The sequence below is a fragment of the Dama dama genome, chromosome 9 (assembly GCF_033118175.1).
Source record: "Dama dama isolate Ldn47 chromosome 9, ASM3311817v1, whole genome shotgun sequence".
Taxonomy (NCBI): domain Eukaryota; kingdom Metazoa; phylum Chordata; class Mammalia; order Artiodactyla; family Cervidae; genus Dama; species Dama dama.
In genome coordinates, this window is record NC_083689.1 from 14,821,025 (window position 1) to 14,833,905 (window position 12,881).

General features: G+C 49.8%; 1 protein-coding gene across 1 annotated transcript; it reads left to right on the forward strand.

The window, feature by feature from the left end:
* Positions 1-8,346: 8,346 nt before the first annotated feature.
* NDUFB7 (NADH:ubiquinone oxidoreductase subunit B7) lies at positions 8,347-12,856 on the forward strand. The gene is made up of 3 exons (XM_061150082.1): positions 8,347-8,539; positions 12,110-12,278; positions 12,657-12,856. Exons 1-3 carry the CDS (start codon positions 8,428-8,430, stop codon positions 12,787-12,789), a joined length of 414 nt encoding a protein of 137 aa, XP_061006065.1. The 5' UTR covers positions 8,347-8,427; the 3' UTR covers positions 12,790-12,856.
* Positions 12,857-12,881: the final 25 nt, after the last annotated feature.

The following is a 12,881-nucleotide window of genomic DNA, read 5'->3' on the forward strand; positions in this document are numbered from 1 at the left end:
CACTTTGGTGACTTCTCTTTGCAATGCACAGGCTTTAGGCGCACGGACTTCAGTAGTTGCAGCGCTTGGGCTCAGGAGCTGCACCTCAAGGGCTCTAGAGCTCGGCCTCAGTAGCTGTGGCACACGGGCTTAGTGGCCCCAAAGGCATGTGGGATCTTCCCAGACCAGGGATCAAACCTGTGTCTCCTGCATTGGTAGGCAGATTCTTAGCCACTGGACCACCAGGGAAGTTCGGTTATAACTTTAAATGCAGTATAATCTATAAAAATGTTGAATCACTATGTTGTACACTTGGAATTAGCATAATATTGTGAACCAACTATACTTCAATAAAAAATATATCTTAGAAATGTTGTTAGGTAGGTGTAAGCAAAAAAAAGAAGAAAAATAAAGCAGGCAAGAGGAATGGAGTGTGCATAGAGGTGGGGAGCATGGCAATAGTAAGGAAGATCACAGAATATAGATCACACAAAACATGGTCTTGGACCAGAACCAAACTACACTAGAAATCACAGAACAATAACTGGAAAATCCACAAGTAGTTGGAAATTAAATCTCACCCACAAGTCAAACGGAAAGTCAAAACTTGAAAATATCTTTAATTAAATAAAAGTGAAGACATACCATACAAAAATATGTGGGGTGTAACTAAAGCAGTGCTAAGGGGAAAGTAGGGAATTAAACACATGTGTAAGAAGGTGTTCCTTCTTAATCGGGAGCGTGCCCTGGCAGTCCAGTGGTTAGGATTCTAACTGCCGTGGCCAAAGTTCAATCCCTGGTCAGGGAACAAAGATCCCACAAGGTGCACGGCACAGAAAGAAGAAGAAAGAAGTAGAAGGTGGTGACTGGGTCTATCTGAAAGTTGGTAAGAGAGTAGATGTTTTTTCTTTTCTTTTTTTCCTCAAGTAACACTCATAGGAACATCTTTGTTACCTGCGTTTCTAGACATTTCTCTACATGCGTTACAGAATTATCTACATACCCGTTCACTAAAGTAAAACTTCACAACTGGATGAGCAAGGAACACTCAAAAAACATGGTTTTTGATTCTTTGTTTTTGTTTTTGGACACACCACGTGGCATGTGGGATCTTAGTTTCCCCCCACCAGGGATCAAACTTCTGCCTCCTGCACTGGAAGTTTGAAGTCTTAACCACTGGTCCTCCAGGAAAGTCCCCCCAAATACATTTTTATACATGAGTTTTTAAATATACTTCTACAAGCAATGGTCTTCCCTGGTGGCTCAGAAGATAAAGAATCCATCTGCAACGCAGGAGACCTGGGTTTGATCCCTGTGACAGGAAGATCCACTGGAGAAGGGAATGGCTACCCACTCCAGTATTCTTGCCTGGAAAATTCCATGGACAGAGGAGCCCAGTGGGCTACAGTCCATGGGGTCTGAAAGAGCCAGGCATGACAAGTGACTAACATTTTCTTTCACTTTCTTTCTCCATGCAATAAAAAATGGTCAGCACATCATTTACTGATGTAACACCCTTCTAATCTTGCTGAACAATTAGCACTCTTAGAACCACATTTTTTACGTGTCTATAAACACCTCCTTATATGTATTACAGTATAGCACATCCATGCCTTGAAATAATATCACTTTCATTGAGTAAGCAGTTCTTAAAAGTTCTCATTACAAGAAAATAAGAAGTGTAGCTATGTGCTGTTACGGATGGATGTTAATTAGACTTTATGCAGTGATCATTTCACAGTATATACAAATATCACATCATTATGTTTATACAAAAAACTAATACACTATCATACATCAATTACATGTGCATGCTCAACCGCTCAGTCATGTTGGACTCTTTAAGACTCCATGGACTACAGCCCACCAGGCTTCTCTGTCCATGGAATTATCCCAGGCAAGAATACTAGAGTGGGTTGCCATTTCCTTCTCCTGGCGAGTTTCCCAAGCCAGGATCGAATCCCTGTCTCCTGTGTCTCCAGCAATGGCAGGCAGATTCTTCACCACTTCACCACCTGGGAAGCCCATGTCAATTATATTTCAATTTATAAAGAAGAAGAAGGGGGAGGGGGAGGAGAAAGAGGAGGAGGAAGGGGTGAGGAGGAGGGGAAGAGAAGGTGATTAGGAAAGACCTAACAATTGAAATCCACAGAAGGAGGAGGGGGGAAGGCCCTGTAAATATTTGGAGAAAAAGCATTTGAGTCCATACAAAGGCCCCGAGGACAGCAAGCTTCTGGTGTCTTGGAGAAACTGGAAGTCTGAGATCCAATGTCTCCTTCTCAGTGAGACTTTATAAAACTCAAATTCCAAGACTGCCCTTCTCCATACACTCCATTCATTATGTTTTTCCTCAACAGTTATCACCATCTTGTCATACATTAGGTGTCCAATAAGATGATTGTTGAATAAATGAGTGACCGTCCAGCCTACCAAGCCCTGACTAAAGTCAGGCCCCTCCAGGCTCACTGGTTCCTCCACTACTTGCCAGCCTCCTTCCACATAGGCAACAGAATCCCAGGGCAGCTCATGGCTACAACTGTTGTTGATCTCTAAGTTGTGTCTGACTCTTTGCAACCCCATGGACTGTAGCATGCCAGGCTCCTCTGTCCTCCATTGTCTCCCGGAGTTTGTTCAAACCCAAGCTCATTGAGTCAGTGATGCCATCCAACCATCTCATCCTCCATTGCCCTCTTCTCCTCCTTCCCTCAATCTTTCCCAGCATCAGAGTCTTTTCCACTGAGTCAACTCTTCGAATCAGGTGGCCAAATTATTGAAGTTTCAGCTTCAGCATCAGTCCTTCCAATGAATATTCAGGGTTGATCTCCTTTAGGACTGACTGGTTGGATCTCCTTGCAGTCCAAGGGACTCTCAAAAGTCTTCTCCAGCACCACAGTTAGAAAGCATCAATTTTTCAGCGTTCAGCCTTCTTTATTGTCCAATTCTCACATCCATACATGACTACTGGAAAAACCACAGCTCTGACTACAGGGATCTTTGTCAACAAAGTGATGTCTCTGCATATAAATACACTGCCTAGGTTTGTCAATAGCTTTTCTTCCAAGGAGCAAGTGTCTTTTAATTTTATGCTTGCAGTCACCATCCACAGTGATTTTGGAGCCCATGAAAGTAAGATCTGTCACTGTTTCCACTTTTTCCCCATCTATTTGCCATGAAGTGATGGGGAGTGATGGGACCGGATGCTCTGACCTTATTTGGCTACAATTACAGGCGCACATCTGGTCGGTCTTGGGCATCTCCTCGGCGCCTGGCAGGAAGCGCTTTTCACGCACCCATCAAACTGAGGCGAGGTCTTCCCCAGGGACTGTCTAGGACACGCTGACTTATTTCGCCTCCTCCTCCGGAACTGAATTACCCAGAGCTTCCGATCTCCCATCCAGCGGACCGAGGCGAGGCTCAGGCTCCACCCAGAATTTTCTCTCCATCCTCAGCCCCACCTGGGGCCTCTGAGGCCGACCTGCCCACAACTCTTAATACAGCCCCTGCCTGGGGGCCGAGTGGGCGGCGCCGGGCAGCTGGCGCAGCCTGGAAGGGAGGAAGGAGGGGCGGGGAAGCTGTGCGCTGCGATGCGGGGAACACGGGCGGGGAACCCGTAAGCGCTCCTTGTCAGATGGCTGGTAGAGAAAAAATAACAGGAAGGCTGTGGGGCACGGGTGACTGAGGCCCGGCCCCTCCCTCACCCCTTAATACCGCACTCACTGTAATATGATCCCCCACCCCCAACTCTGCATATAGACAGACCAGGCTGAAACATTGGAGTCCTGGGCCTGCAGGACAGAATGGTCCACAGTCACCTCCCCCACCCCCCTCCCCCACCCCCTCACTTGGACTTCTTCATTCTCTAGTGAGATGACTGGTCGACTGGTCGTGGGAGCCCCCTCTGGGGGGCCTTTCAGTCAGAGAGTGCGCGCCAAATTAAAATAATACAAGTGATGGGACTTCCCTGGAGGTCCAGTGGTTAAGACTCGGCACTTCCAACGAGGGGCGGGAGAGGGGGGGTTGTCTAGCCCTGGTCCCGGAACTAAGATCCAACAAGCTGCTTAGCACAACCAAAAAAAAAAAAAAAAAATGTTTTTAATAGAAAAAGTTAATAAACACTTTGCTAGATAACAGTAGTGAGCGTGTTTGGGGCACATCCTAGGTGCCTGACAGGAAACGTTTCACACAGCCATCAAACTGACTCCTCCCTACCACCCTGTTCATTTATTCCTGTGTTGGTTTTGACAACTACTTACTAAGCACTTACTGTATGTCAGTTCCATTCCTGTATTCCAGGAATACAGCAGTGAACAAATCAGATAAGATTCCCTGCTCCTCACAGCCGATATTCAAGAGAAGAAACCAACAGGAAACAAGATAAATAAGTCAAATGAATCTCAGGCTAGAGGGTGCTAAGTGCTAACAAGGAAAATAAAACCATGACGTGGGGAGGAGCTGTTTAATAGGGACCCATTTTTTCAGGTGAGTAAACTGCATATTTGAAAGGGAAGTCACTTCCCAAGGTCACACAGGGAGAGTGAGCTGGGTACCTGATCTGCCTCTCTGGGTCTCCCTCCTGCTCTGGCCTCTGAATGAGCGGCTGACACCCAGAGAAAGGGAGTCAGAGGAGACACACAGAACAGGACGGCCTGGTACAGCTGTGGGGGTTGTGCACTGCACAAATAAAAACAACTCCATGAGTGCCATTCACGAAGACCAGAGCGTGAATGCTGCCCCCTGGAGTCACAAATCTATGCCATGTTCTGGGGACAGGTCACAGGCAGCCCTGGGAAAGAAGCTCAGTCACCCACTGGACTGTCCTCTGTAGCTTGCGTTACTGTACTAGGTTTGTTTGCCTGACACACAACAAGCCAAGCCTGAAACACCAAGATTTGTAGCAGAGAAAGGGTTTACTCACAAGGCAGCCAAGCAAGGAGAAGGGGGAGCAAATCTCAAGCCCACCTCCCTGAAGGTGAGGGGCTCAGGATATTTATGAGAAACAGCTGAGGCTTGGGGAGCAAGGGAAAAGTGATCTGAGATTTTTTTCATATTTATTTATTTATTTGGTTGCACTTGGTCTTAGTTGAGGCCATGTGAATCCTTACTTGTGGCATGTGGGATCTAGTTGCTTGACCAGAGATCGAACCCAGGCCCCCTGCATTGCGAGCACAGAGTCTCAACCACTGGACCACCAGGGAAGTCCCTGGAGCCAAAGAATTAAATTAAATTAAATTAGTCCAAGACAATATAAAGATCCTTAATTACCTTTGCAAAGGAATGTTTTCCAAATAAGATCACATTCACAGGTTTCCAAGATTAGGGTATGGACATACCTTTTGGGGGACCATGATTCAACCTGCTGCAGGTCGGATTTAAAGCCCCACATGGGACTGAGTGTGCATGGAGACAGACGTCATCCAGCCCCACTCTTATCTTCTTGTTCACCTCTGGGTCCTCAAGATCTGAGGCAGCTGTTCATAAAAGAAAGATGTAGTAGTAATAAGTAGCACTTATCTAATGCAGTGCCAAGAACTGGGCTTCCCTTGTGGCTCAATGGTAAAGAATCTGCCTGCCAATGCAGGAGATGCAGGTTTGATCCCTGGGAGGGGAAGATCCCCTGGAGAATGAAAGGCAGCCCACTCCAGTATTCTTGCCTGGGAAATCCCATGGACAGAGGAGCCTGGCACTCTACAGTCCATGGGACTGCAAAAGAGTCGGACACAACTGAGCGACTAAACAACATGACAAGAACTGCTATAAGTACTCCATCTAATTAACACGTTTAATGTTGCAACATAAAAAATGATATTTCACTTTACAAAAAAGCTAAGTACACTCACGCAGGCCACACAACTAGCATTCTAATCCAGGACACCTGTTCTCTTAAATAGAGGGAACCCCCTTGGCCCAAGTGGAGGGATCTGGCTTGCTTTAGAAAACCACACATATTACAAACACAAAATAAGCTTACTGAAGAAAGCATGATGCTGCTGTCACCTGAGGTCTTGCAAAGGAACCTGCATAGAACAACCATAACTCTAAACATGGCATCTGTGGGAATTCCCTGATGGTCCAGTAGTTAAGACTTCGTGCTTCCACTGCATGGGACACAGGTTTGATCCCTGTCAGGGAACTAAGACCCTGCATGCCTCGGTGTGGCAAAAAAACAAAACAAACAAACAAATAAAAAACACATGACATGTCTTGGTATCAATGTCACTCAGGCCCCAGGAAGGCCCTCCTGGGTGTGAATGTGGTTGTGCAGCTGCCAATGCTGGAAAGAGGCTGCTTAGGAATGTGAGGAGGATTTAGGCACCAGACAACTTTAGGTGTTAAGTTTCCCTGGTGGTTCAGTTGGTAGAGAATCTGCCTGCAATCCAAGAGCCGTGGGTTCAATACCCGGGTCAGGAAGATCCCCTGGAGAAGGAAATGGCAACCCACTCTAGTATTCTTGCCTGGAGAATCCCATGGACTGAGGAGCCTGGTGGGCTACAGTCCATGGGGTTGCAAGAGTCAGATATGACTTAGCAACTAAACCAACCAACCAAGTTTAGGTAAGAGAAAAGACAAATGATCGTGTATCTCCGTGTCCTAAGGCTGCCATAACAAGGTACCACAAAGCAGGTGACTTAAAACAAGAAAAAGTTATAGTCTCAGAGTTCTGGAGGCTGAAAGTCCAAAACAAGGTGTGAGCAGGGCCATGGCCATTCCCAAGGCTCTGGGGGAAGAACCTTCCTGGCCTACGTTCCTTGATGTTCACAGGCTTGTAGATGCATCACTCCAGCCTCTGCCTCCAGCATCACATGATGTTCTGGGTGTCTGTCTGATTCCACATTTCACTCTTAGGGCTTCCCTGGTGGCTCAGTAGTAAAGAATCCCCCCGTCAAGCAGGAGACGTGGGTTCGATCCCTGGGTCCAGGAAGATCCCACATGCTGAGGAACAACTAGACCCATATGCCACAACTATTGAACCTGTGCTCTAAAGGCGGGGAGCTGCAACTATTGAAGCCAGTGCCCCCTACAGCCTGTGCTCTGAAACAGGAGAAGCCACTGCAATGAGAAGTCGGTGCATCACAGCTGGAGAGTAGCTCCCTCTTGCTGCAACTAGAGAAAAAGCCCACAGCAAAGAAGACCCTTCACAGCCATAAATAAATACATAAAATTACAATTTAAAAACATTTCCCTTTTATAAGAAGGGCATCAGTCATTAGATTAGGACCCACCCAAGTCTGTCATGACCACATCTTAACTTGATTACATCTGCAAAACCCTGTTTTCAAGTAAGATCACATTCACAGATTCCCCGTGGTTAGAGACTTCAACATATATTTGGCGGGAGGTGGGGGATCAGACGGTGGAAGACAGTTCAACCCACAGCACCTTGTCAAATGAAATCTAATCTTGCACAGCCAAGTATCATTTCCCAACACTGCCAAGCATCCAGTGAAAATTTTTTCCTTTGTGTTCCAATCCTGTGCTGAGATTCCAGAGATAGTAACAAATTAACACATCATTTGCATTTGTTACAGCTGCACATGGAGGCAGCATTTGGTCAAGAAGTACTAAGAAATATATATATGTGTGTATATTTAAAATACTTTTAAATATACACATATAGAAGCGCTAACCTAACAGATGTGATATGTAATACCAATTCTTTACAGTGGCAAGTAGAGGAATACTAGAATCACAGCTTGCTCCATTTTTACAAAGTATTCAGTAGGATTTATTTAAAAGCTCAGTTTAATAGGAACTTCCCTGATGGTCCAGTGGCTAAGATTCTGTGTTCCCAATGCAGGGTCCCTGGGTTTGTTCCCTGGTCAGGGAACTAGATCCCACATGCTGCAACTAAGAGTTCTCATGCTGCAACTAGGACCTGGCATAGCCAAATAAATAAAAGTATTTTTCTAAAAAAAACCTCAGTTTATAAATAGTGTATTGATAAATAACGTATTGATAAATAACTTGTATTTGTTTATTTAAATTAAAATATTTATTTTAAGTAATTTTATTTAAACCTTTTATATTCACTATATCATCAGCAACTGTGCAAGCGCTTATGAAAACTTTGAATGTGTTAAAATAAAACATTTTTTAATTATGATATAAAATATATTTTTCCTTCGTACTCTAGCTTCAGGAGACCAGTGGCGCCCAGAGAGGGTGGGAGGAGACCCCAGGCTCCGGTAGTCCACCCTTCCCCAGCCCAGATGTATTTTCCGAGGCAGGAAGACTCCCTCTGGCGGTAGCCAGACTAGGGGGGTACGCCTTGCTGTCTCCGCCCGGCCACCAGGAGACGCCAGAGTTACCTGAAGGCCTCCGGAGTCATTCATCTCTATGATCCTTGCGGCGGCGCAAGCAATCCGGAAGCAGTAGCTGGCCTAGGGGGAATGCTTCCGGGTAGGAATTAGGTGACCCCGGCTGCCGCTGGAACCTGCGGTGACAGCAGCCATGGGGGCTCACCTGGCCCGGAGATACCTGGGCGATGCATCGGTGGAGCCCGATCCCCTGCGTATGCCCACCTTCCCGCCCGACTACGGCTTCCCCGAGCGCAAGGAACGCGGTGAGGCCCTGTGCTCAGGAGCGGCCGGCGGGAGTGGGGCACCGGTGCGGGAACCCCTGAACCTTGGCGTCCCCACTGCTGGGCTCAAGCATTGTGCGCTGTGTCTGGGTTCAGCCCTGACCTCGGCCCGGAGGAATTCAGAGGACGTTCGTGACCTTGTCAGAGTGTGGAGGCATTGCAGGCAGAGGGCACGGTTTGAACAAAAAGCCTGGGGGGCAAGAGAGCAGTGATGCGGTGCTAAAATGAGGGGATCGAACTTGGGCTTAGTCCTGGAGTGAGTGGGGAGCCATGGGAGAGTTTATCACGGAAGAGATCTGCTCACTGTACCTCTGGGTAGATGTGACTGCTCTTTTTAGGTATGCCCGGGAAAACACAAGCGGGGGGGACGGGGCGGGGGACTCACGCCGCACAAGCTGTCCTGCACTTTGCTTTTTTTATGAGTTAATATCACAGACATATCGAGCGCCAATCCTGGACCAAGCCAGTTTGGGTACCGAGGATACAGCAGGCACTGACTCACTGTCCTGTAGGGGAGACCGTGGAACCTGGCGAGTCTTCGTGATGGCGCCTAGGAATATCAAGGAGGGCTTCCAGGGGGCTGTAACTGGAATCGAGACCTGAGGGGGTTGCGATGGAGCTGACCACAGCGAGACTAAGGAGAGGGTCTCTCCCCTTAGTGCTTCGTGCTTCTAAGCTGAGGAGCCACGCGACCAGATTTGTTTTGTCAAAAGGTCACGTTGTTGGCTGCCTGGTGGGCGATGACTTGGAGACAGGGAGACCCCTAAGGGAACGGGGGTGGTGCAGAGAGGTTTGGATTTAAGACAACGTGGAAGGGTACACTCCTCTGGTATCTCGACTCCTGGTAGTCCCTTCAGCCCCACCGGAACCTGTAGTCCATCAGTAGGCCATTTCCGTGTCAGTCTTTCCCACTGCTCCATGCACCCTTCTTTCCCTTAATGTTTTGCACACGCCCAGAGGCGCCTCCACCCTGCCCTCTCTCTCTGGCTTAACAAGAGTCCTTGGCTCCTGCCCCTGTGCAGCTGAACATCGTGGGAGAGAAACACTCAGCCTCCCTGACCGGTCTCCTGATTGCTCCCCACTTGTCCCCTCACGCTACACTGGTTTTCCTGGCACATTCCCTGGCCCTTTGCTCTCTCTTGCTCCCCCCTCAACCAGTGTCAGGCCATCCCTCTCAGACTCCAGCATCTCCTTTCAGCTTGTCACTTGGCATCCTCTTAAGAAAAGAGATGCAGGGACTTCTCTGACATGCCAGCAGTTAAGACTCTGCACTTCTAAGGCAGGGAACAAGGGTTCAATCCCTGGTTGGGAAACTAAGATCCCACATGCCACAAGGCACAGCCAAAAAATGTTAAGAAAACAGATGCAGCCAAAACTCTCTTGGGCTCCCTTCATCCCTGCTTCCTGCTGGACTCCACCTTCTCTCCCGTTACTCTATCTGCCCCAGCTTCAGCTAAACCTCTGCTCCAGTTGAACCCTCTGATGCCCTTCATCCCATCTTCTCACCCACCCAAGCACTGTCCCAACCAGTCTCTTCTCATTGAACATTGGTTTTCCCATCAGCATGCAAATTCACTCTTATTTCTGCTGTTTTTAAAATATTCTCCTACTTCACCTCCCCATCCAGTTGTCTCCCCCAGCTTCACTGACAGGGCTCTGGTCAGGCTTCCTCCCCACCCCCACTCTGCTGTGTTGGCAGAACCCCATTTCAGAGTCTTAGTTTTAACTCCATTACAGCAGCAGCAGACACAGCCCTTCCTGGGGGCTCCTCTTCACGTGGTTCCAAGACCCAACAACTGCCCCCCAACTCCCTGCCTTGGAAATGCCCAGTGTAAATCCACACTGCCTTCTGTCTCCACTCATTCTCACCCCTCCCTGGGGGTCTCTGCTCATCCCCTGGTTTCAAAGGGCTTTTGTGAGCCAGGGCTGGAGTTTTTGCTTTGTTTTTAATTGGAGGATAATTGCTTTACAATGTTGGTTTCTGCTGTACAAGGTGAATCAGCCATAAGGTACATATGTCCAGGCTACCCAGGTGGCACTGGTGGTAAAGAACCTGCCGATGCAGGAGACATGGGTTATTCCCAATCCCTGGGAAGATCCCCTGGAAGAAGGCATGGCATCCCACTCCAGTATTCCTGCGTGGAGAATCCCACGGACACAGGAGTCCATGGGGTCACAGTCAGACACAAGCGAGCATGCATGCACATGAGCAGCACTGAGCCTTGCCAAGCATCTTACATTTCGCTCTGCATGTCTGTTCAGTGTCTTCCTCCAAGAGCAGGCGTCCATTCTTGCATAACATGTTCCCCATGGGTCCCCAGCACCGAGCACACAGTAGGTGCTCCAGAAATTCTGGCTGCTGACCGATTATGTGGAAGCATCTGGTATGAGGGGCAGCACACTGATATGAAAACCATCACGGACTGCAGATGGACACGAGGCCTGGGGCTCAGACGATCTGAGGGTGGGGGCCCAAGCTGGGGTCTGGGTTACAGACTGGAGACCAAAGCCACGGATTAGAATGAGCAGAGAGCTCTTAGCAGGAACCACCAGAAGCCAGCGCTTCAGCTTTGGGCAGAAAATGGATGGACAGCCAGAGAGATGGGGGGAAACCTGGGGAGGGTATGGTGGAGATGAGGGCCGCGGGAAAAGAATGTTCGAGAAAGAAGCAAGCAAGAGGCTGAGGAAGCACGGTGCCCTGGGGTCCCAAATGGCTCTGGAAAGAGCCAGCGTGTGGGCAGGGCTGGGGTGGAGTGTGGACGCTGGTGGGTGGCAGACCCTGGGCCAGAGTGAGACAGAAACTTGGCTGAGAAGCAGAGGGGAGAGGAGCCAGTGGAAGTGGATTGCAGGTAAGCAGTGGAAACTTTGTGAGGACTTGTGGCTACTTGTGAGGACCTTCTGGGACAAGAAAGATGCTGGTGTAAGCTGAGAGAGTGCTTCCCTTGATGCAGGAAGGCTGGTCCTTGCAGGAAGGGGGCGCAGGAAGGCACCCCCTGCCAGAGGGGGCAGAGCTCAGGATCACCAGCACAGCCTACACAGACTGGGGTGTGCCCCTACCGTTTCTTAGAGCCCCAAATGAGCCCCAGTTGAATGAAGGTTGATTTCATCCAGGTCAGGTTTTCCAGGTAGGTGGAGCAGCAGGACCTGAGGGTTATTAGTTCAGCTCTCCAAGAGGTGGGCACTTAAGCACTTTACGTGTAGTTGCTCAGCTCACTTCAGAGCCAAGTCTATGCAGTAGGGGAAGAAGCTGAGGCTCTGAGAAGTTACAGCTCCAACAAGGCTAGAGCTGGGATTCAAGTCCCGTAGGCAGCCTGCCTGCCCCCTTCCCCCCACACACACTCATATACACACAAACACTGGGTTGGGCCCAGCAGAGGGGATTGCAGGCTCTGCTGGTAGGACTGTCTGCAGAGTGACCCTGGCGGGTGGAGCGGCAAGAATCTTGTGTGGGTGTTGATGGCAGGAGAAGGACTCTGCCCTTGTTGCTTTTGTGCAAATCAGAAGGATGCTGCCACCTTGGCTGAGCCTCCCCGGTTCCCCCTCCTCCTGCAGAGATGGTGGCCACTCAGCAGGAGATGAATGACGCCCAGCTGGTGCTCCAGCAACGAGACTACTGTGCCCACTACCTCATCCGGTTTCTCAAGTGCAAGCGTGACAACTTCCCCAACTTCCTGGCCTGCAAGCACGAGCAGCACGACTGGGACTACTGCGAGCACCTCGAGTGAGCCCCCAGCCCGCCCCACATCCCCACAAGGCGGGGCCCTGGGCCCCTGACTCCAGAGGCAGAGGACTGTGAACTCACACTGAGTTTCTAGCCAGGCCCCCCCTTAGTAGAAAGAGGAAGCCGGGGGGGGGGGGGGGGGGGGGGGGGGGCTGCCGGGTGGGCGGGCCTGGAGGAGTGGCCCAGCCGGGTTCCAGGTGGGAGGCCCAGTCCTTGCTCTTGGCTCAGTGGCGTCAAGGTAGCGGGCAGACCCCAGACCTAATCCGCAGGCACACGGGTCTTCCCTACTTGGGGAGACACCCCCCACACACAGGCCCATCAGCTCCCGGGCCACAGGACGGCTGTGTCCTGACACCCCTCCTTGTGCTCTGCCTGCAGCTATGTGAAGCGCATGAAGGAGTTTGAGCGGGAGCGGCGGCTGCTGCAGCGGAAGAAGAGACGGGAGCAGAGGGAGGCGGACGTGGCCAAAGGCCTGGGGCCCGGCGAGGTGGCCCCCGAGGTGGCCCTGTAGCGAACCTGCCCACCACTCTGTGGACCAGTCAAGAAATAAAAGACTCCAGGCCCCGCGGCCCAAGCTCCGCCTGCCTGTGGTGTGCTGGTCCC

Excerpts from the sequence above, each read along its gene's own strand:
- NDUFB7 (XM_061150082.1), top strand. The coding sequence starts at position 8,428 with ATGGGGGCTCACCTGGCCCGGAGATACCTGGGCGATGCATCGGTGGAG. Across the intron at positions 8,540-12,109 it reads CCCCGAGCGCAAGGAACGCG|AGATGGTGGCCACTCAGCAG; the intron begins GTGAGGCCCTGT and ends CTCCTCCTGCAG. Across the intron at positions 12,279-12,656 it reads GACTACTGCGAGCACCTCGA|CTATGTGAAGCGCATGAAGG; the intron begins GTGAGCCCCCAG and ends CTCTGCCTGCAG.